At 38.4% G+C, this 23,626-nt stretch overlaps 3 protein-coding genes and 1 long non-coding RNA gene across 5 annotated transcripts; 3 read left to right on the top strand and 1 right to left on the bottom strand.

Moving 5' to 3' along the window:
* The first annotated feature begins 2,884 nt into the window (after positions 1 to 2,884).
* LOC149989496 (uncharacterized) lies at positions 2,885 to 3,460 on the top strand. The gene is made up of 2 exons (XR_016502065.1): positions 2,885 to 3,019; positions 3,283 to 3,460. It is a non-coding gene; the product is annotated as an uncharacterized LOC149989496 (long non-coding RNA).
* LOC112279945 (syntaxin-132) lies at positions 3,321 to 8,225 on the top strand. 2 transcript variants are annotated; one of them, XM_024514758.3, is made up of 13 exons: positions 3,321 to 3,460; positions 4,193 to 4,291; positions 4,419 to 4,475; positions 4,584 to 4,632; positions 4,844 to 4,932; positions 5,280 to 5,353; positions 5,641 to 5,683; positions 5,849 to 5,909; positions 6,070 to 6,095; positions 6,315 to 6,392; positions 6,673 to 6,753; positions 7,122 to 7,187; positions 7,422 to 8,225. In XM_024514758.3, the coding sequence occupies exons 1-13, from the start codon at positions 3,443 to 3,445 to the stop codon at positions 7,587 to 7,589; spliced, it is 909 nt and encodes a 302-aa protein (XP_024370526.1). In that variant the 5' UTR covers positions 3,321 to 3,442; the 3' UTR covers positions 7,590 to 8,225. The 2 variants fall into 2 exon arrangements, with proteins under 2 accessions (XP_024370526.1, XP_024370527.1); XM_024514759.3 differs by lacking the exon at positions 4,419 to 4,475.
* LOC112279944 (putative inactive ATP-dependent zinc metalloprotease FTSHI 5, chloroplastic) lies at positions 7,897 to 12,936 on the bottom strand. Its single transcript, XM_024514754.3, has one exon. The coding sequence runs from the start codon at positions 12,570 to 12,572 to the stop codon at positions 8,205 to 8,207; it is 4,368 nt and encodes a 1,455-aa protein (XP_024370522.1). The 5' UTR covers positions 12,573 to 12,936; the 3' UTR covers positions 7,897 to 8,204.
* A 6,604-nt stretch (positions 12,937 to 19,540) lies between these two features.
* On the top strand, positions 19,541 to 21,608 carry LOC112280423 (E3 ubiquitin-protein ligase RING1-like). Its single transcript, XM_024515897.2, has one exon. The coding sequence runs from the start codon at positions 19,541 to 19,543 to the stop codon at positions 20,876 to 20,878; it is 1,338 nt and encodes a 445-aa protein (XP_024371665.1). The 3' UTR covers positions 20,879 to 21,608.
* The last annotated feature ends 2,018 nt before the right edge of the window (positions 21,609 to 23,626 follow it).

Raw genomic sequence — 23,626 nt, 5'->3', positions numbered from 1 at the left:
AAAAATTAAAGAGAAGATTAAGGCTCAAAGATGAAGATCCAAACCTTTAAGAAGCTTATTTAGAGGAATGAAGGCAATGTATAGATGGATGAAGGCTTAAAGTAAAGATCTTTATCCCTATTGGTCGAAGGCCATACCCAATGGGCACTCAGCAAGCTGTCTGCGACCATAACAAGGATTTTGGCAACTTCAACAGCAGCATTTTGAGAATCAAAAGCAAGGATTGTAAGGTTTAAGATTAGAAATACAATTATTTTTCAAATTTTAGAGGATTTGGAGTTAAGATGATGAAGTTATAACCATTTGAAGTTAAGGTATCTTTTAAGATATATTATTGTTGTTTTGAAGATATAAGGAGTTTATGATAGTTTTTGGTGATCGGGAGGTACGGCCATAAAGTTGATTTCAAGATCTACATCTTTTGTGAAAGAATTTCTGCCTTTGAAGTTTGTATAAAGAAGTTATAGAGTGTTGAAGACAGCAAATATAATTCAAAGGCAGTAAATAAGCCATTTTATTGATAGTAATGGTTGGAGTCATATCTTGAGTTTTCAAAAGAATTTTTGGCTAAAAATTTCCAAAAGTGTATGATATTAAGTTAAAAAATTATATATTAAGATTTTATGGTATTTAACTACTTATTTTGTGAGATATGAAGAAATTTGCACATGGATATATGTAAGCAAGAGTTTGAAGCTACTATTAGAGATTTGGCGATATCTCAAGATTCATAATGAATTTATAATTGAAATTTGTTGTGGTAGTTGTCAAATATACATCAATACATCATGTAAAATTTGGATTTGTTTGGATGGTCCAATTGTGAGATATAACCAGTTGAAGTTTGGAGAAAAATTACCTTAAGGATATATAAATTTTTATAATATTTTTATTATATTTTTGGTGATCTTTGGTACTTAAGGCTTATATATTGATGTAATTGCCTCCATAGGGATAATTTTATATATAAATTTGGTGTTTTTTTTTATTTAGAGGCTTAATTGAGCATTTAATGACAGCTAGAAGCCCAGCGCTTTTTTAAAGCAAATTTTTTCTACCCCAATAGCAATAGATACAAAATCAAGAAGATAACCAATAAGAGTGAGGGCAACAATGAAGAAGATAGCAATGCAAAGAAAAAATGATAGTAAGAAGAGATAGAATGCATGGACAAAGAAAGCAAAGTGATTCTTCTTATAAAGGAAGGGGAGGCCAACTCCACCCTCATCTCAACAGAGAACAAGGCAATGAGATATATTTGTGGAAGATTCTTTTCTTTTTAAAACAAATAATAAAGGTTCTATAATTAAAGATTACACCGGCTATCACTATTGACAGTGGTATTGAAGATTAGATTATCATGATTGTACATGAATATACTTTCTTTTGATTAATTATAGATTTAGTGGTAATAAAATGAATCTAGAGGTAATTATTTTTTTCATAATTGTAATAATGGATGGATCATTTTATCATTTTTTTATTTTTATTTTTTATTTTTTTATAAAGACATAATCAATAGTGGATCTTTTTATATTTTAAGCCCATTTTGAAAGAATGTGGTCTATAAGATTTGTAAAAGTCTCATACTTGGAAAAAAAATTATTATTATTATTATTATTATTATTATTACAAATGATACATGATATGAATCAAATCATTTCTTTAATTATAATTCTAAATAAAATATTTTATATCTTGATTTTTAAAATTAAAAATTAAAATATGAGTAATTTTATAGATTTTTTCTATTACTTTTAAAATATTTGTAAAAAACTATTTCTTGAGGTGAATCTCAAACAAATTCTAAAGAACAATATCATTCACACTATATAAGGGAAAAAATGTGTTTCACCTCATTTTTTTTCTCGTAAATTTTAAACTAATTTTTTTTAATTGTAAAACCAATTAAGAGAGACTTTTTATTTTAATTAACTATAAGTTTTGAAAGTAGGCACCTCTTTTTTTTTCTTCTAAAAATAAAGACTTTCTAACTATTTTAAATTATATAATAAAAGTTATTGAACTAAAAACGAATTTGATATATATATATATATATGAGTAATTATATATATATTGGTTATCTTCTTGAAAAGAGATGTAAATTTATTTATGTAACAATAGAATGAATTGTTACATTTAGAGAATAGTTTATTAACTTCAAACATTTTATCCAATCTTATATATATATAGACACAAGACAATTTGATTGTACCAATTTGGATATTAAGTAGTGTTAGTTTTTTTTATTGAGAGCATCATTGTGAAAATTTGGATATTCAATATATCAACATGTGTAGTTTTCAGCATTATTAAACTACAAAAATATATGTTTTAAGATCAAATCATATTTTATATTATATTTTTTATTTGAACATTTTAAATTATTTTTTTACATAAATATAAAAAATATATATAATAATTTTTTATTAAATGGTTTAAAATAACACATCTTCAATTCACAACCAAATTTTAGAATAGATGTTTTAAGCAAATAAGCTAAGATGAGTGCCACAATATTTTGAATTAAAAAACAAGAAAAACTCCATGCACTGAAATTAACACTCTTATAACCAAAATCATTATAAATTATACATAAAGTACAATAATCAGTTATTACTTCAAAATTAAACGCTTAGGACGATCACCTTTTAAAAAGGGAACCTCAAATGAAATGCGATCCTAGATATTGAAGCATCTTGACAGAAATCATCCGTCGTATGCAATACGGTTGGGGATGCGGTGGATGAGGGTCAAGTGGCAATAAACGATGGCAAGTATCGGCAAGGGATGCCGGGACCGGCAATGGACGTCGGAACAGGCAGAGACCGAGATGGGTGCGGGGGAATTGCGCTCCGTCCCTCCCTCCCTCCCTCCCTTGCTCTGTGAAGATCGTGGCTGATGGCACCGATGATACAAGGCAGTCAGGTGCGCGGATCAGTACTGTGACGGAAAAGCATGGATATGGTGACAACGAAGAAGAAGAGGCAGAGGAGGAGGAGGAGTAGGAGGAGACGAGGCCAGGAACTTTCATAGTTGTGCATTTGCTGTTGTGCATTGTGCTCCATGATTTCTACGTCAATCCATGGAATTATCGCCCTTAATGCGTTGTTCATCGAAGGGTCCTCAGATGTCACTCTGTAGCAACAGCAGAAGCAGCGTCATCTAATTTTCTCCGCTGCGAACGAACCTTGATTCTAGGCCTCGTTTTTGTGTGTTTCTTTTATAGTTTATTGATTTTGGAATTGGATGTGGAGGTGATGAGTTGGCGGTGTGGTATAGACCCTGGACGGTGGGCTGGAAAGGTTTTGCACCGTTGTGAAACATCCGCAAGTGATGAGGAGGAGTACGGGAATAGGAATCATGAGCTTGTGGTGATCGGGAACGGATTCTGATCGAGACCAGGGGAGTGTTGCGGCGTGGTGATCAGGGTGGCATTGCCATGAACGATCTTCTCGCGGTATGTTATGGAAGGATTTTTGTTTGATGACCAGGGAAGGTTGAATCGCATGTGAGGAGCTTGTGTTGTGAACTTTGAATGTTCTTGGGAGAGGGGGTGGCGTTTCAGTGGCGGAGGGCATGCCAGCCATCGTTATGAAGAAGTAATGAGGGTTTTTGATGATGTTGCTATGCGATATCATCACATTATATTGACGTTTTTAGGCATTTGTAAACCTTTTGGGGATTGCACAGCAATTTCATGGAGTGAATTCAGAGCCCTGTGGTGTACAGTAACCAAAGTTTTTTATGGAACTGCAATGAATTAGGATATTTTATTGCGAGGGGTGCGATTGGAGGATCTTGAAGTCTTGTGAGAATTCGTGGAACTTCCCATTTGCACGTGGATGTGTGTTGTCCTCACTTAGGTCACGGTCTTTTCTGTGCTGAAGGCATTACAAATTTCATGTACGTAATAGGTGAAGGAGGAAAGGAAGGATGTTACTTGTTTTTTTCTGGAGGTTATTGCGCGGCTAGATTCGAATCTGGATTAGTGATTTTCCACCTAGGGCTCGTTGGTCAGAAATTTTTAACGGTTCAGAGAGAGGTGAAATGACTTTGTACAGAGACTATAGTTGTTGTCGTGCCAATGAGTTGCAGTCAATTACCCTTCTTCCTGTCAAGCTGTAAACTCTGTATACTGCATACTCTTGAAGATGTTGCGTATCACAGATGAATTTGTGCGAATGTGCAGGATAAAGATTCATCCGCTAATGAGAAAGAGGAGGATCTTGAGGCGGGACCTTCACCTGTCCCAGAGGCTGGCCAAGACTTGTCATTATTCTTCCAGGAGGTTTTATTCTGGCCAATTTCTTACTCTCTTCGCCTATTCTTAATTTTTTGGTCTGTATCTTCAAACCTAATTTGACTCTTTCAAGTCATGACACTTTTAATAATTGGGGATTCGGAATCGGAATTAGGTCAACGACATCAAAAGCTCGATGGCCGAGATCCGGAAGAGGTTTCAGAAGTTGCAGGTCTATTGGATATTGTACCTTCTCCATACAACTTATGCCATGTTTGAGTGTATAGTGCTTTGGTTCTCGAAAATGTTCCTAAACCTAATTTTTATTTCCATCTTACAGAATACGAATGAAGAATCCAAGTCTGTGACAAAAGCTGCAAATATGACAGGTTAAAGAGTTTCATTAGGCCCCTTCATACTGTATGTGCTGAATCCATCTGCTTCTGCTCTATGTAATTTCCCGCATTGTTGTGGCTTACTGGGATGCACGACAAATGAAATCAACGCAATGGTAATAGTTTTTTTTGTCAGTCTACAGTTGAAGTTGTTCCCAAAATGGTCTTGGACATAATTAGGAAGGACCTTTGTTCTATTGTGTAGCTCTTAAGGAAAAAATGGAGCATGACCTTGATGAGATCAGCAAGGTTGCTCAAGGTTTAAAGGGTAAAATAGAGGCGATGGACAAAGCGGTACTAAAATAATTGCGTCCATTGCGTACTTATTAGCAATCGTCTATTATTTGATTTGTGTGTTATGTTCTCACATCAAGGGGTTTTTGCGCCCCCTGTTTGCGCACATTTTGTGGGGAGTGGATGGTTAATACTGTTAGTCATTAAAATTTGCATAAAATCACTCAATAAGAGGACTCGAAAAGGTTTTGGGTTGGAATATAGGAAGAGTACTGAGATACTCCTTCTGCAATACGCCTTCTTCTCAATGAGTTGGTAGTCTCTATACAAACGAATGTTATTATACCTAAACTTGTTTGGCTGACCTGTCATTGATGCAGCTTTCTTATCTACTGACTGTTGCGCAGAATCTTGTAAATCGTAAAATTAAGGGCTGTCATGAAGGTTCAAGTACTGATCGGACACGGATGGCTATAACCTCGTAAGCAATCTTGTGGCATCGTAACATGTGTAGTATATGATGTTTTTTTGTAGCAAGATATTCACCTCGTGCAAGAGTCCTAAAGCTAATAAGTAGTTCTTTATAGAATCTAATAGGACTGAGTGTAATTAAACCAACGAACCTTTATTTATTTTTAAATCTTTGAATCTACAAGGATCTTATTTTATGTTTTGGTTATATTGCACTTTTATTTAGATCGATAAGCTTAATTCTTTCAATTCTCTTGATTGGTTGAAGTATTGTTGACATTCTTCCCTGCAATTCAGTACCTTGAAGAAGAAGCTGAAGGAGCTCATGGTCGATTTTCAGGTGCGTTGTAAAGAAACTCATCACACGAGCGGTTTTTCAAGTGACAGGCTACTGTTAATGGTACCCGCGTCATGGTTGCACTTGATCGTTTCTGTTATGAAGTCTATGACATTGAATGGCTTGCTGTGGGTTGGACCACCTTCATCGAAGATTGTTGAACTGTAGGCAATAAGGCGGAAGTTTCAGGTCGAGTATCGAGAGGTGGTTGAAAGACGTGTTTTCACTGGTGAGAAATGGTCCAAACGTAAACTTTCGTCATTGTTACTCTTGCCCTTACGCTTAGCTTACACATGCTATGCTAAATGTAAGGTGATGTTGTATGCGGAATGACTAAGGAAGTACCATGTGCAATATTATGCCTCACTTTTGTTCCGTATTGTGAGCAGTTACGGGACAAAAGGTTGATGAATCAGTAAGTCTGTCAAATCACTTGTGAAGTGCAATTTTCAATTCTACTTTATAATAATTTGACAGATTCTAGTCAGGTCGGAACGCTGGTTCTATTTCCTTTGATCGATTTTTGAAAAAACATTTAAAACCAACAATTTCCATGTGTATGAACAGCCTCTTCTATTCACCAGTAGTCAAAGTTGTGGCTCTTTCTATTTATCTTTGTTGCTGTGCTTTACAGGTGATTGAACGCCTAATTGACTCAGGAGATGGTGATCAGATTTTTCAGAAGGCCATCCAAGAGCAGGGACGAGGTCAAGTATGTTATGTTTTTTTTAAACTACTCCTCGAGTTCAATCCGATCATCGGAAATTCATTTTACAATAATTAGAATGCAGTACTAGTAAAGACTCCTTCAGCTTTTCTGAGAATTTCTTAGACCATGTATGCAAAGAGACGATGTAGATTAGACACCCTAGGGACTCAACATTCTGTTTAATATGTGCTCAATTGCTTATACCCCGACGATGTCTTCAGTACCAACTCAAGTTCGGAAACTTTTTGTGTCACTTTATGGGCTTGAAAGTCGTTTTGTGCAGATACTAGACACAGTAGCGGAGATCCAAGAGCGGCATGATGCAGTTAGGGATATAGAAAAGAAACTTTTGGAACTTCATCAGGTCTTTCACTTGATATTTCAATTGTCGTACTTATCGTGGTGCCAATCTCATTCTTGTATTGATGTATTTATACCATTTTGAATTCTCGTTAGACCGTCCATGTGTTTCCTGATCTGAAATCTTAGAACGCAATATCAATTTGCCCTTATTCAAGCACAGCTCGCAATCTTCTTGTTCCTGTCTGTAGTTTGTATGGTTTTTCAACGAAAGTGGCTAAAGAAAGTTTTCCTGCAAATGCTCTTTCTCAACAAAATGTTATTCTATATACTTTTCTTTTTGGACTAAAAACTGTCACCTTAGTATGGTTCATGGGGATGCTTAAATTTCTTCTAAAGTAAGAAAATCACATTAATCTGTATCGTTGGCAGATTTTTCTTGACATGGCAGTGCTTGTTGAAGCACAAGGCGACCTTCTTGACAATATTGAAACGCAGGTTTGCTTCTTCTCTTTACTTTTGTTCATGTAATAGACATCTTTTGATGATTGCCGATGCAAGATCAGGAACATGTGACTAAATATCCACTGCTTGCATTTCTGATGAGTCACTTGTTTTATTAGACATGTGTCTGTACCTAGTCCCTTAACTGCGCATGTTTTCTGAAATTACTCTTTTTTTGTGTTTCATTGTTCTTCCAATTCTTCTGTTTCATGTGGCCTGGAGTTGTAGGTTGGCAAAGCAGTCGACCATATCGCTTCGGGGACTACAGCTCTGCAGAAAGCGAAGTCCTTGCAAAGAGGAACTCGCAAGTGCATGTGTATTGGCATTGTTGTGCTGCTTGTCACAATTGTTATTATCATCGTTTCTGTAATCCAACCTTGGAAAAATGCTGTATAGTGAAAATTTTAAAAACAAAAGTAATTTTTTTTAAAATTAAAAATTAAAAATTAAAAAGAGAAAAAAAAATACATCTACAGTAGGATTCACACGTTTCAGATGAGCTTCCAGCTGCGTTCGTATGTCAAAACAGTTGCAGGGAGAAAGGGAACGCCACTTTAATGAAGATCTCAACATCGTCACCTCGTCTAGGACCATTCTTACACATCTCGTAAGTTGCACTGAAGTACAGTTCACACATCGCCAATTACAGATGCTGTTGAGACATCTGTCTGATGCCATAAAGAAAACTAGGTCCACAGTGTCGTAGTGAAATAGTCTGCCGAGAAACTGTCGGAACCACAGTTTCCGGAAGAATTATCACATCTGGGCGAAATAATGAGTCAACAAAACATGATTTTCATCTAAACTAACTTCAGTCTGAAAATTGGCATGGATTATAATCGAGAATCACCATGCACACTACCACGGCTAAATGAACTTGAGTGGGCTATATCATTAAACCTACACCTGCAAAACCGCTGCATCTAAATCATGAACACTAATGGTTGTTGTACAGTAGCCCTCACTGGCCTGTAGAGATGGCCCATCAAAGCCTTAAACTATAACTTCTAATCAATTGGCTGATGCCCCAGCTGGTAACGTCTTTGTAACACGTGTTGTGCCGTTTGTCGACCCAGACAACATTGCCATGCGTGAGTATGGTACAAGCTCAAAAGGATCCTCTTCAAACACTCCACCAGTTTCTTCTGTTATCCGAGCCAGGTCCTTCGTTGTAACACAATCATACTGAAGTAAATGTTCTACGACAGCACTAAGCGTTCGTTGATTTCTGTGAAGAATGTTGTAACACCTCTCAGTGGCGATGAGGTATAACTTCTGTATCGCAGATTTAACCTCTTCCTCATGCTTGTCACCCATGGCAATTGAGGTACGGGAATCAACCTTGGCGTAGACAAGCGGGCTATCCTCAGGACCCCATCCAAATTGCATCACCATCTCAGCTGCAATTCCCTCAGCATTCTCCAACTCTCCTTTAGATAAATTGTTATTTTCACCGAAGGGAAGAAGCAAACGTCCGGCGACATATGAGCCGAAACACAACACCAAGCTTTTCTCGTAGTAAGACCGCGTCATAGTACCTGTTTCTTGATACCCTGCTTCCAACTGTTTGGTTAACTTGGTGAAAGCTATTCCTTCCCAAGAAGTAGGGTCAAGCCATGCCTGATCCAGACGATCGAAACTAGGAAGAAGGAATGCAGTCAAAGCTCGGCCAGCAGCCCAGACTGCATGGGGGAACTTATACTCTCGTGACCAAATGACAGGAGGATTCTCTAATTCGATTCCGGGTCGCGTCTCATTAAATACATCCATCGTTTCGACTGCAGTCTCAAGATCTTCCTTAGACAATCGAAGACCCAGCCAATCGATAAGATCTTCATTCCACTTCATCACCAGCTTTGACTTCTTGAACCACATAGGCATAATTTGATTAAAGGTGGCAAGCCACCCAGCAACGCTGTTAATTTCATCATCATCGACAGTCTTCAACCCCACTGCGTTTGCCTCCAAAGCTCGAGGTACACACTTCAGCTGGGCAGGTGTAAGACCCGCTGTTTTATCTGCTACCTCGGCCCAATCTACAAAACCTACGTGTTTTGGGTCCATAGTGTCAGTAGCTACTTTCCGCAGAATCTGCTCTCGTTCGGTTACATTAGGCGTTGGAAGCTGAATGGTTCGATCCATACGACCTGGTCTTCGCAGAGCTTCATCAATAGCATAGGGCCTACTAGTGGTTGCTATAAGTACAACCCCCTCCTGGGTTTCGAAGCCATCAAGTTCAACGAGGAGTTGGTTGATCAGAGACTCATGATCTTGTTTTCTAGTGTCGGATGTTGCTCCTCGGACCCCTGCAAAATGATCAAAATCATCCATGAAAATAATCAACGGGGATACCTCCCGTGCAGTTTTGAACAGTTCACGAACGTTGGATGCTCCTTGCCCCACCCAGGCTCCCCCTTCTAGCTCAGCACCTTGAAGCTCCACCATAGGCACCTTCGCTTCAGCTGCAATCGCAAAAGCTAATGTAGTTTTTCCTGTTCCTGGTCCACCAACGATAAGTACTCCTCTAGGAGGTCTAGCTCCCATTTCCTGAAAAATCCTAGGGTTCCGTAAAAAGCTGATGACTTCATTGATTTCTTCTTTAACAGCATCAATACCTGCAAAGTCCTTTAGTCTAACCTGAGGATGCTTTACTCTCTTCATGTTATCGAATACGCTCTTGATAGGATCTATCTCATCCTTCTTAGATTCCCGGTTGATCTCCTTCTCAAGTTCTTCTTGTTTCTTTTCCTTCCACTGAGCTTCATTCATGGATAGCTTACGGGGAGTGAACGGCGCCAGTAGGAGTCCGCCAACAATAGTCACAAAGAAATAAAGAGGAATACCTACGACGTAAGTACGAAGAGGGAGTGAGATCCACCATGCTGGAGAGCCGGTACCTTCAGCGTAACGCGCATCGGTTTTCTTTTGAGCTTCCTGTTGCCACATCATAATATCAGTAGGCTCAGCTGCTTCAGCCCCTTCAGGCAAGTCGAACCCCAGAGCAACTTGTGCCCGTTGTGGCAGAACTGTTTGGATTACTGGAAAGCCAAATCGAACCATTAACTCCTCAAACGTTTCACTCAGTGTCTTGAAGTAATAGGGTCTAATAGAGGTCAAAAGAGGTGAGTTCCATATGTCCTCGAGCACCCACCACGTAACCTTGAAAGGCAACTGAAAGAGATCCCACACTGGCCATTCTTTCAGCGGTATCCACATGAACTCAGTACTTACTGGAATTCCGTCAAGAGTCAGCTTTATATACAAGGAATCAAACCCCCCTGCTTCTTGAAGCTGAGCATCAATAGCTGGAATATCTACAAAATACTCATGATCGTCGCCTTTTAACGTCACATGCATGACCCCCCGGTCATGACGTACACGAGCTTTGGCAACTAGTTTCCTCGTGACGGCATGAGAAACCGCCATCGGAGAAATTTCCCAACGTTGTTCCCTTTTATTAAACCAGGTCTCTGCTACTACTCTGTCTCTTGCAATTAGGATCTGTGCCTGCGTCTGCTTGACATACTCTCGACCTTCCTCCGGATTATCTAGCAAATGTTGCTTGATGCTTTCCTTGCTCTCATCCCGCCAGGCCCTCCAACCCATGGCCCACTCCAACTGGGTTGCTAATGCTCGACTGTCGTCACCGAATTCAGAAAGATCTTCATCGAACTCCGAAGAGGAAACATCCATACTTGAGACATCGACAGGGACTCTCACATGGCTAATGTCCTCATCTTCACCTTTGCCCAACCGCTGTCTGACTAGACTTTCGTACTTCGCATTCAACTCGACTGTTTTTTCCAGTTCCTTCTTAATTTTACCAATAAACTCTTGTGACTCGGCATCAACTTCAAATTTCGACATCTGATTTTCTCGGTCCACACCAAGGGCAAGGGGTAATAATACCTGCTTACCATGTGCCTCACCTGCCAGCTCCAAGTCTTTAGCAACTCTCGAAATCTCGGCATCACCTACACCTACACTAACGCCGGACTGCCTTTGAAGCCATCGCTCGTATATGCTCGCCAATTCGGTTATAGCGTGACCTTCAATTCTAGGAATATCATCCAAAAGCGCTTTCTCAACCCACATTTGCTTCTCCAGCATCTCCTTCTCCAAATCTGACACCTTCTGCCAGAGCTCACCGCAACGTGCCTCTGAATTTTTAACTGATGATTCTAGAGCCTCTCTACGCTCCCAGCTCTCGTCGTCGAATTCATCATCCAACTTCTGTAATTGTGCTTTCGCGGACAAATACTCTTTTTCCATGTTCTCAGCCCCCTCAGCGATGATACCTCGCTCTTTCTTGAGCTGGTCGATGGTGGAATCCAGCTCTAAAATCTTCTCCCATTGCAGCTGACGGCCACTAGTGTATGTCCCACGCACTGCCTCTTCAAGCTTTCGAAGGAAGATCCCCCGCTTGGCAGGTTCAAGTTCAGCCTGTTCTCCCAAGGCTTCAAGCTCCTCAAGCTTCGGGTCAATTTTAAGAGCAGCTCGTAATTGCCGCTCTCTCTCAAGCTTCTCCAACTCTTCCTGCCTTTGAAACTGCTTAACTTCAGCTTCACTATACTCATCATCACTTTCCTCTTGTTCCTCTTCGTCCAGTTCAACGCCAGGCACCTCTACATCATTACGGGTAGCAACAGTGGGAGCTGCAATGGCAACCCCCGAGAGAACTTTTGGCCCAAACCCTACTGCTGTGATTACCATCCCCAACGCCAATGCCTTTCCCATATTTCCAGCAATCTGCGAAATGATTTCTATGAATAATCTGCGTTTATAATGGTCCGTATAGTCTTCACTATTATGAAGAAGTCTCGCCTGCCCATCTTCCAAACTACCGTTGTCATTACAACACACAAGCTCACGTGAACCATATGCTATAGGCTCGCATTCTCTGGATATGTACCGATGATTGGAGCATCCAAGAACGGAAGAACTCGAAGAAGAAGAAGAAAAAGACGACGATGAGGTCTCTCCAGAAGTCCGAGCATCCAAACCCCGAACCAAATTTTTGTCAATATCGTTCGAGGAGCAAACAACTCTTACTGGATTTCCCACCCTAAAAGGAGCTGTTAATCCACGCACGCCGACTCCAAAAGCCTTATTTTGCCACAAAGGCAATCCTTCTAATACCCAATCCCCCCGCTGCGACCTTAACCTACGCCTACCGCTCTCACTCCACGACGAATGCCTGCGAGCATTCCGTACACCTTCAGGGCTGGTGCAAACTACGCTCCTAAGCTCGCATTTCAATTTCACACCCAGCTCATCGACAAGTGAGCTCGTCCTCCACTTCGACCTCCTCGAACTCCTCAAACTCCCACAGAAGCTCCATAGCGACGCGGCAGTGATAGAGGGGTGAAGCGTACTCATCCCTGCAGACTCACTCCAACCCCTCCCACACTGCCTCCGCTCCTCAAAAACTCCCCCGACTTACAAGTATCAACAATTCGCCACCGCAAACATCTTCAACCAGCTCAATCAATCCCACAAACACAATCTCACCACCATGTCCTGCGAACTCTGAGCCTGACAAGCTCGATTGAGCAATCCACTGAGCAGAGAATTGGGCATCACCCCCCAGCGTGAGACATCGAATGCGTCGAGAAGACGATCAGGATGCGTGAAACATGACGCCCTATCAAGAAGGAGCATCAAGCGGGAGAGACTGCCAGCAGCGGAAGATTAGTGGATATGGGGGTAATTTCGAGAGCTGGATGGGAGCTATGGTTCGTTTTGCGAGAATGCGAAATCGCTAAAACCCTAACACCCTCCCAGTCCCCGTGTGAAAAGGGTATAAAAACGGGACCTCAGTTCGCCAATCATTGGCCCTGGATGAGGATAGGGAGACTCTGCTTCACACCTCGGTTACGATCTGAAGAACCGGTTCAGTACCTCGGCCAGGACCTGGAGCTTCCTTTTAAGCATTGACGGCTCAGTTGATGTTGGTATGCTGCATCCGATTTTGACCTTTCCAATCCTCAGCTTGTGATTGACCAAAATCATTGACAATTCAGAGTTTGATGATGAAAATAATAACCATACTTGAAATATCAACTCTCCTTGTTGAGAATGTTTAGAAAAACACAAGAGTAATAGTAAGTCATACACACACACAAGAGTAGTAGTAAGTCATATACACAAGAGTAGTAGTAAGTCATATACACAAGAGGGTTTCTAAGGAAAAAGAGCTTCACACATAAAAATCTATTCATTTGGTTGTGTCTCATATACAAGAAGAAAAAAGATGAGAGGATAAATAGTACTTCTCTACTAGACTCTAAATATTGTAGCTATGGTATTTATTATAGTCTACAATAAATATTATGGAGAGTGCTGGCTACATTTAATGATCTCAATACTCCTCCTCGCTCATCATAATATTTACATAATATAAAATTTATATAGAATTATGATTTATACTTTTCTGTGATCTTGCAAGATCAACAATTGTTGCCTCATTAAAACCTTATCTACGAAAACCTTATTTTATTTAAGGACAAAATCATAAATGAAGGAAAAAGAGTACAACATCATTTTCTTTAATAATTTAAAGAGCTCATTAACTTTCTTATTCAAGAAGAGCAAGTCGCCGCATACCAATGCCATAAGTAAGTCGACGATGGTTGCTTAATGGGAGAGCTTTGATGAAGAGATCAGCAAGGTTATTTGTAGATTCAATTTTCTTAATTATAAGTGCTTGATCAATAATCAAGTCATGGATATAACTAAAATACTTTGGATCAATATACTTTATCCTATCACTTTTAATGAAACCAACTTGCATTTGTGCAATACAAGTACTATTATCTTCATGCAAGATAGTTGGAGAATCATCATATGAAAATCCACGAGTTGTTTGAATGAATTTATCAATTGATCGCAACCAAATACATTCTCAAGATGCTTCATGTAAGGCAATAATTTCTGCATGGTTGGATGAAGTTGTAGTTATTGTTTGTTTCACTAATTTCCATGATATTGCAGCTCCATGTCTTAAGAATACATATCATATATGAGATTTAGTAGTTGCAATATCAGATTTATATCCTGCATCACAATATCCAACCAATTTTGGATCTGCGGATTGTGTGTAGTATAATCCCAAGTCTTCAGTACCTTTTAAATAACATAATAAATGTTTGATGCCATTCCAATGTCGTAGTGTTGGACGTTGTCGTATTGCAACACAACTATATGGTGAAAATATAAATCGAAAAGATTTATTAATATTTAATCATCTTAGATGTTAGAAACAATGGCCAATTCCAATGCCAATATTCAGGGGCCAGTTAATATCACCCCATTACAAGCTATACCACCGAACATAACAACAGCGTATGCTACACCGGCATCATTGAACCAAATACCCTCCATACTAACGGGACGACGAAGAATATTTTCTAACCCTACATGGAACAAGCCTAGTAGGTATATATCGATGGAGACATCCAATATGCTTGATGGGACTGCAAGAAGACCACTTTGTTGTTTCCATTGTAGACAAATTAGTCATTATGCTAGTGAATGTCCCAATCCTAAAGCTAGTGACAATTACGCGCCAGTGTGTGGGAATAGCAAGCAGTCAGGGCATACTTGTCAGTAATGTAATGCTCCATTCAATTTCAATAATCGGAATCAGCAGATCCAAAGCCAGGGAAAAATTGAAGGGATAAATTGAGGTCTTTAAGATTCTCTAGTAAATCAGGTGGAATAAGTCCGAGCTGTTCTTACCACGAGTCGACAAAAGGAGAAAGGACCATTTCAATATTTAGGTGAGTCTGATGTGAAGGGCCAATTTGGCCCAATTACGCGGACATCCAATCCAGATCTTGGTATGGGCCTCTTATCCAGTATAAAACCTGACTCGATTCAGCAACCCAATGAGGTCCCGAATACAGAGGCTTCAGTTCCATTTCAAGCTGTTCCATTCTCTATGCCGTTTTGAAGAAACGTTTTTTCTATGAAAAGATCCTCTTAGAGGCGGGAATTCCATAGAGACAAGTCTGTTGTTCCAATTTGGAGTCTAGGGCGGAAGAATAGGGGACCTCACGAAGTTAAAGGAGAGGAGAGGAAAAGGAAGGGGGCATTTTAGAGATCAAGATTTTGGAGTCGGAGAGCTAACTTCAAGCTCCTTCAAAAGGTGTAGAATTGGATTTCATAGGATTTAGGAAGACTTTGTAATCGTTGCTCAAAGTCAATGTTTGTATTGGTGAATTGGATTCATAGGGTTTGAGAGGACTTGCAGTCATTACTGAAAGTCAGTGTTTGTATTCGTGAATTGGATTTTTGTAATAAAGTAATGACTAGTACTCTTGACTGTTTTGTGAAATTAGAGAGACATTTGTGGTTGAAATTTTAGAGGTGTTTAGATGGTTGAGTATGCCAAGTGCATGCAAAAATTTGTGTTAATCTAACAATATGGATAGAGGATATTTGATCATTAGTGTAAAGAGGTATCAAAAGTTGGTATATTAAGATTGTTTAGGATTTTGTAATATCTAGAGATCTATCAGCTAGAATAAGGTGAATTTTGACATGATAAGTCGAGGAATTAAAGGCGGAGCTGCACACAAAGTTGAATGAGAATTAATGATTAGAGAGGAAAAATTATAAGTTACAGTTCGTCAACAACTTCTAAGTGGGGGTCAAGGATCATCAAGGTGGATTTATGGCATTTTCTTGTAATTTTTTGTATTTAGATGGTTGAAATCCACTAGACTACTCAGATACTCACAAAACATCGTTTTATCTTCCACAGCCAGACGCCCGGTGCGTTCTCAAGTAAGACAACATATAATACGATAACGTGCATTATGTCTTGCAAGAATACTAATTGCAAATGCAATATTTGGTCTTGTAGATGTAGCTAAATATAAAAGTGCTCCAACCGTTGCGAGGTATGGATATTAGTCTCCCAATATTTCCTCCTTCTCCTCATATCGACGATATGGATCATGACCATCACAACCACGTCCAACCATTGCTGTGGACAATGGATAAGCATCAATCATATTAAATCTTTCCAAGATTCGTCTAATATACGTGAGTTGGTAGAAAAAAATGCTACCATCTGTTAGATGCATAATCTGAAGACCAATGCAAAAAGTTGTTTTTTCTAGCATTTTCATCTCAAATTCATGTATATGTAGGTTTGTAAATATTTGAAGAGTCAAAATCTATTCATCTGGTTGTGTCTCGTATACAAGAAGAGAAAAGAGGAGAAGATAAACAATACTTCTCTACTAGACTCCAAATACTGTAGCTACAGTATTTACTATAGTCTACAGTAAATATTATGGAGAGTGTCGACTACATTTAATGATCTCAAGACTCCTATCCTCTTTCTTCTTCTTTTTAGTGATGGGTTTTTTTTTGTTTTAATTCTTATTTTAATATTGAAACTTGCCCCTTGGTTATTGTTATATTGAATGAGGTTGAGATTTTATCATAAAGAATGAAAATTATCAATCAATTTGGTCTAATTAAAATTTATATATTTTATTTATTTAGTTATTATATATTTTCAGTATATATATATATATATATATATATATATATAAAATAGTTTTTGAGGTCTTGTTTGTCTTACGGTTTGTATGAATTTGGGAGTGGTATTTTAAATAAAGTCATCCAGGTGTAGTAAAGAGCAATACAATATAGATAAACACAAAGATATATGGATATCTTGACTTACTAAGGCATCCTTTCATTGAGAGTAAGCCATTTTGATTTCAGTACATGTATACACATAGACACCTCTTACTTTAGCATTGCATGCTCTTTCTTTGCTTTGAAAATTATATGTTGAAATGAGATTTTGGTGTGTATAATACAATATTGAATGACAATTCAAATAATGTGACCAATGATTATTCAAGCATGTTTCACTAATACCTTTAAAAAAACTAAATAAATAATAAAAAATATATCATATATTTACATATATATTTTTTAAAAATAATATACATATAAATTATCTATATATAAATATATATATATATATATATATATACATTAAAAGTACATATAATTATAAAAATTTAGTTTTTGAAATATTATGGTTTTGGTTGGTGGAATATTTTATAATTTTTTATGAATGTAAATATGTATATATATATTTATATATACATCCACAATCATTTACCAAAATGTTCTTTAATAACCATAGTTTCTTAAGACATTTTTCAATCTCAGTTATTGTAATCCATTTCAATAAAGTAAATTACTATTTATATTTTTATTACTATATATATATATATATATATATATATATATATATACAAACATTTTGTTAAAAATGTATGCTAAATATCAATTTTATGAACACACTATAAACTTTATTATTAAAAGAAATAATTGAATTAATATATTTTGTATAAATTTACTTTAAAATATATATACGGTGTTCAAATATTTAAACCTATTTTTACTTAAATATTTATTTTGATACTTCCAAAAAAAAGAACCTTAAAGAACTAAATTTTCATATATATATATATATATATATATATATTTGTATATATATTTTTGATTTTTTTGATTTTTAATGATTAATTTATAATCCAATTTAATAAATTTTCATACTTTAAGATATGTTTCACTTTAACTTAGTAATACAAAAAAAGCATACCATTAAAAAAAATTAAAATAACATAAAATTGTTTGATGATAATACAACAACAACTACAAAAAATAAAAAAATAAATTGAAAATTGAAAACAACTTAATTACAAAAAATAAGGACATATATCTTCTACATTAAAGTAGCAACTTAAAATTCTTCATGTTTTTAATTTTTTTATATATATAAAGAATTATAATTAGTATTAAAAGTGTCAAGTTTTTGATATTAAGCTATCAATTTAGCATCTTCTTTGTTAAAACATTGCCAAAATTGAAATCCAAGCAAAGGGCTTAAATATTCTCCATGTCATATCCTTCAAGTAAACCCCTTCTTGACTTTATACATTCGTACATACACACATACATGAATATATGTGTATGCACATGCAGTTTGTTACAATAACTTATGTTTACCAATCTTCTCCTTCCTTGTTTTTAAAATTTTAAAATTTATTTATCTTTGTATAGTTGAAAGATTATAAATACATTTTACACATTTCAGTTGCAAATCCACAGTGTCAAGAGACAATTACTGTTCTCCAAAATATACTATTCTCATTTCTTCCAACTTAAAAGAAAAATACAGACTCTCCAATTGATTCAAAATAGTACCATGAGAAGGGAAGCACTCCAAATTAATAAAATGAGAAAGGTAGAAAAGTACTTATAAAAACAATTCAACCTGGGCATTAAACTGGTCCGCGGAGTCTGTTTTATCAAAGCCAGATATGCCTGCCTGGCTTGCAACGAATGAAGAGTGGACCGCTCAATAAATACACTTACGGTTTCCCCTTCATCCACGGAAACTTACACTCCAGCCAGCCACACGTCACCGAAGCAGAGCCCAGTGATATACCGTGCACCCCATCCCCGCCTGCGATCCACATCACTGACGAACAGATACAGTCATCCATAAGTTGATGTTTCGCGTCCTCGGGCTTCTCCGAATGCGGCACTTGTAGCCATTCTCAACGCAATTGCCAGCGAGCCTGCTCCACATTCACCGAAGGCCCATTTGCCTTTGAGTCTCCGGCCGGTTACTTGCAGATGCTGTCTCCCTTTCTCTCTCTCGAGTTTTGGCTGCATCGTTTGGTTTGCCCCTCTCCGGCTGTTTCTGGTGCTCGCGTTTTGTTGCAATAAGAAACATTGGGAGAGGTCGAAGAAGCACGGCGTGAGCAGAGTGTGGGAGAGTGCAGTAGGTTAGGGTTACAGGTAGAAGAAGGCTATCGCGGCAGGTTGTCGGGACTCTTTGATCGGCATTTGACAGGAGGCTCTGCGTTTGTCCCGGCGATGTAGAATGGTGGAGCTGGGGGACAATATCGTCCCGGGACGGACATGTGGCGCGCAAGAGTGCTCCATATGATTTAAGCGTGAGGAAGATTGAGTCGTTGGGATCCCAGCGCGAGGGTTTCTTAGGTGCCACATGAGATTGGGGAGAGCTGTGTACGCATAATTGAGTTGCGCATAGTGTGCAGGGTCGCTGATACCCACGGCGGTGGCTTTTGTTGCGTCGAATTGAGGTTTGGAGCATCCAGGTTGCAAAGCTTGGAATACAAGTTGTCGGGTTGGGTGTGAGGGACATGTGGAACGAGGAGGTGGTTAGGGTTACGGATTAGAGGATTAGTAGTGGTAGCGAGGTAGTACTTGGGGCTGCAGACCTGAAACTGAATTTGTGTGTGGGCAGTAATCATCCTTGAGAGGGAGCAATCGATCAGATGACGTCTCTGGGCGGCACTTATTGGTGTCACCAGTGCACCCGGACGGTGATCCCCAGAAACAGAGATGAGTTGACTTGCCCCTCTTGCAACGACGGTTTTCTGGAGGAGATCGACAACCCCGAGGGAGGTGAGAGTAATGAATTTATGGGGCTGGGTGGCATGCACGACGCGTTTGGATTCGCAGGTGGCGATGTGGATTTGGGGGAGCGCGCGGACGCACCAGGCGGGGTGTCAGCCGGATTTCGGCGGTACCAGCCGGAGTCTCGAGGGATGCCATTTCCGGGACGGAGCGGGCACCCCGCGGTGCTGCAGCTGCTGGAGGCGATGTCGGCAGTGTTGCAGCAAATTCAGCCTACACAGGGTGGGCAGGAGCCCGGTGAGGTGGACTTGGGCGGGGGTGGGATTCGGGCAAGGGGGCAAGGCGGGATTGTGGAAGATGGTACTGGGGGGTTCAATTCGATGTTGATGCTGCAAGGACAGATGCAAAATTTCCTCGGGGGCGGGGGCAACGTGGAGGTGTTTTTCGACAATGGGACGGGAATTCCTCGGAGGCTTCCTGGGAATTTCGGGGATTACTTTCTTGGCCCTGGGCTGGATCAGTTGATCCAGCAGCTGGCAGAAAATGATCCGAACCGGCATGGGGCGCCTCCGGCGTCGAAGAGCGCCGTGGAGGCGATGCCAACGATTCAGATATCTCAAGAGCATCTGGGTACGGATGCTGCGCAATGCGCGGTGTGCAAGGACGAATTCGAACTGGGAGCATCGGTTCGGCAGATGCCGTGTAGGCACATGTACCATGCGGATTGCATACTGCCGTGGTTGGCACAACACAATTCATGTCCAGTGTGTCGGTACGAGATGCCGACGGATGACCAGGAGTACAACCAGAGCCGGGCTTCGGGACAGTCGAACCCAACGCCGACAGCAAGCACCTACCCGATGACTACGAACCCGGGTATGGACGGAGGGGGTAGGGACGGAGGGGGTACGTCCGGGGGTTTCACGTTTTGGGGTTCTCAGGGGCTAGAGAGACAGCCCAGCGTGGAGACATCGAGCGGCGGCAGTCGAGACTTGGGATCTAGTGCACCTACGAGGTCTGGCAGCGGGGCTCAAGCGAGTAGCGGTTCAGCAGCGGCAGCTCCTGCGAGCGGCGGAGGCATCGCGAGGCGGATCTCTTTACATTTACCGTGGTTTCGCGCAGCGACATCTCCTGCACCAGCGCCTGCACCACCAGAGTCTTCCGGGACGGGTGGAGGTGGAAATCGAAATCAGGGTTCTGGAAACCGGAATAATGGTGGGGATGAACACATGGAGCCACACCCAGAGTTGGACTGAGGTTCACATGCTCCTGCTGATGCTGAGTTTGCCGTCAGTGATAGGAGCCTTGTAGTGTTGTTTCAGTTGTGGTGCTGGTTTCCAGCATCAAGTCATTTAAAGTGCTTATGATCGTGTTGAGGTTCGCCGTCTGTATTATTTTCTCCGCAGGATGAGTACTTGGGAGCTACTACTGCTAGATATTTTGTAATGCCGAAGGCTCGTAGAATGCTGTCACATATTATTTGAATCTGTACTGATTTGCGAAGGTAGCAGTCTCTTGCGGGAGCTGGGTAACTTCTATGCTTGAAATGAGAATGAAGTGTGAGCTGAAAGTTGTGCAGATGTAGCTGGTATGATGTAGAGGGTGGTTCTTGTCTGCTGTGTACTTGTCTTTCATTTCGTGGTGACGCAGACGTGCATGGTTGGCGAGCATCAAATTCGGCTTGATGCTATCATTTTATTTATTTATTATTTTACTCTGCGGCTCAAATTATGCATTGTGCGGGTAGTGTTCGTTCGCGCGACAGCTTAGTCATTTTGAAACCTGGAGTGGCTGTATGCGCCATAGAGGGCTTTCTGAGATTTAGCTTTTACTCTCTGATGGCAGATGCACTCCCCCTTTTTGTCTTCAGATTAGAACGTTTTAGGGTTTGCCTTGTCAGGTATTATCTTTACTTCAGCTTCTTGCTGTAGTACAGTGTAATCTTGGATCAATTTGGTAAATATAAATGACTGCTTTTGACCGTAATCGATATATTTGGAATATATGCATTCATGGTTATGTTGAATTTTGTATTTTCAATTTCCGAGAATGAGTTAGATAGTCAACTTCGTCGATTTCACAGTTTTCTGTCAGTTGATGTTCTGGATACAAATGTTATGGTCTTCCTGATTTTGTAATCCTAAGTCTTGATTATTACCTTACTCCTGGTAGTGTGGTTTTCTCATTTGTGTAGAATTTTTTTATCGTTTTTATAAGTTATTTTGCAATTCTAAAGTAGCTATCTCTGCATGTTGGAGTGGGTTGTCCATATATACAATCTTCAATTCGATACGTTTACTCAGACGGTGATTTTTTGGTCACTAAGTTTGGCTGCGCTATTACTTAACTTTTTATGATTTCTGCTCTCAGGTTTGAAGGTGAAATACTGAAACTGAATTCCACTATTTTGTACATCAACAAACAAGGGATTAGTTGAGATTTTCTTCAACTTAGTTACCAACCATATAATCAACAGCATATAACTAGGTATCAGGTCTTCTGTTTTCTTTTGTTGTGCTATAATGACTGATTGGCTAACTTTATTCTATAAAGATGGATTATTAAGTTTTGTAGGTTTTGGTATCTATTTTGTACATATAAATTATACCATTATATACATATGTGTATATATATCAAGAGAGACAGAAGCTAAAGCAACACTTCCATATTGTTAATGCATCACTTAACCTGACACTCGAAGGTGGGCACATGATTGTTGTAGACATCACTACCATTTTATCCATATTCCTCTTTCAATTCTTGGACAAATACAACAATGTTCAATTTGTATAAATATATATGTCCAATTTGTATAAATATACATTCTTTTATTCCTTATTTTCTATTATGTGAGATATTGCATTAATATTATGGGATGTTGTTTTAGCAACTTTCTTATATATATATATATATATATATATTTGTAATTTTTATATGTTAATGTAATGATAAATATTAATATAAAAAATTTTACATGTTTATATGATTAAAATCAATAGATTTTATGATTGTAATATTGGTGTTATATATATATATATATATATATATATAACAATGTTAAATAAATCCAAATTTTTATTAAATCAACTCATCTATCTTAATTATTATAATAAAATAAAATGATCTTTAGATTTATTTTTCCATTATTGGATCTACAACCAATAAAAATCAACAACATTCATCATAATTACCATATTTTTTAGTAAAGATGGGTTGATTTAATAAACGAATGGATCTATTTAATATCCTATTAAAGATTTGAATTTCAAAGAACTAAAAGATCAATAAATCCTTGTGTCACTCAAACATAACACAAAATCATTCAAAAGTGGTATAATATTAAATTAGAATGGCTAATGCCAAAGGCAAAAAGACTAAAAAATCTTGAAACAAGACTAAAGACTAGAAAGGCATTGACAATAGTGAAGTAAGCTTCACTCTTGGTTAAGTTTCTAACCTACCAATCAATTATAAACATGTATAAAGTAAAATATGCATCTATGAAGCTTTTAAGGAGCTGTGCCACAAAATAATATCAAATCTACCTATATTTATTTTTTGCTTCATATATATATATATATATATATATATATATATATATATTTTTTTATATGTGTGTGTGTGTAAAAATTTATGTTATTAAACATAAAAAATTATGATCTTTCAATTTTTTAAGTAAAAAATCAATAAATTTTATTATTATTAAAATATATTATTATTAAATATATTATCAAGAGGTGAATTTTTTGCTCTCATAATTGGATAATTTGCTTCTATTATTAGTAAAAATAATGGTATTAATAGAATTTTTTAAAACTTGTGAATCTTTTAAAAATTCACAGCAAAGACAAAAGACACAAGAAGAAGCAATCTCATGCGCACAACAAGAAGATGAAGCAAGGAAATGTAAAAGAGTGGAAAAAATTAATGAAGAAACAGAGAAACTTCTTTATGAATATCATAATGAAAGAGAAATATTAGAAGGTCATTATAATGTTAGAAAT

The sequence above is a fragment of the Physcomitrium patens genome, chromosome 3, assembly GCF_059467195.1.
Source record: "Physcomitrium patens ecotype Gransden chromosome 3, ASM5946719v1, whole genome shotgun sequence".
NCBI classification, from domain to species: Eukaryota; Viridiplantae; Streptophyta; class Bryopsida; order Funariales; family Funariaceae; genus Physcomitrium; species Physcomitrium patens.
Note: the sequence above shows the minus strand (reverse complement) of the source record. Positions and strands in the feature narration are given on the sequence as shown.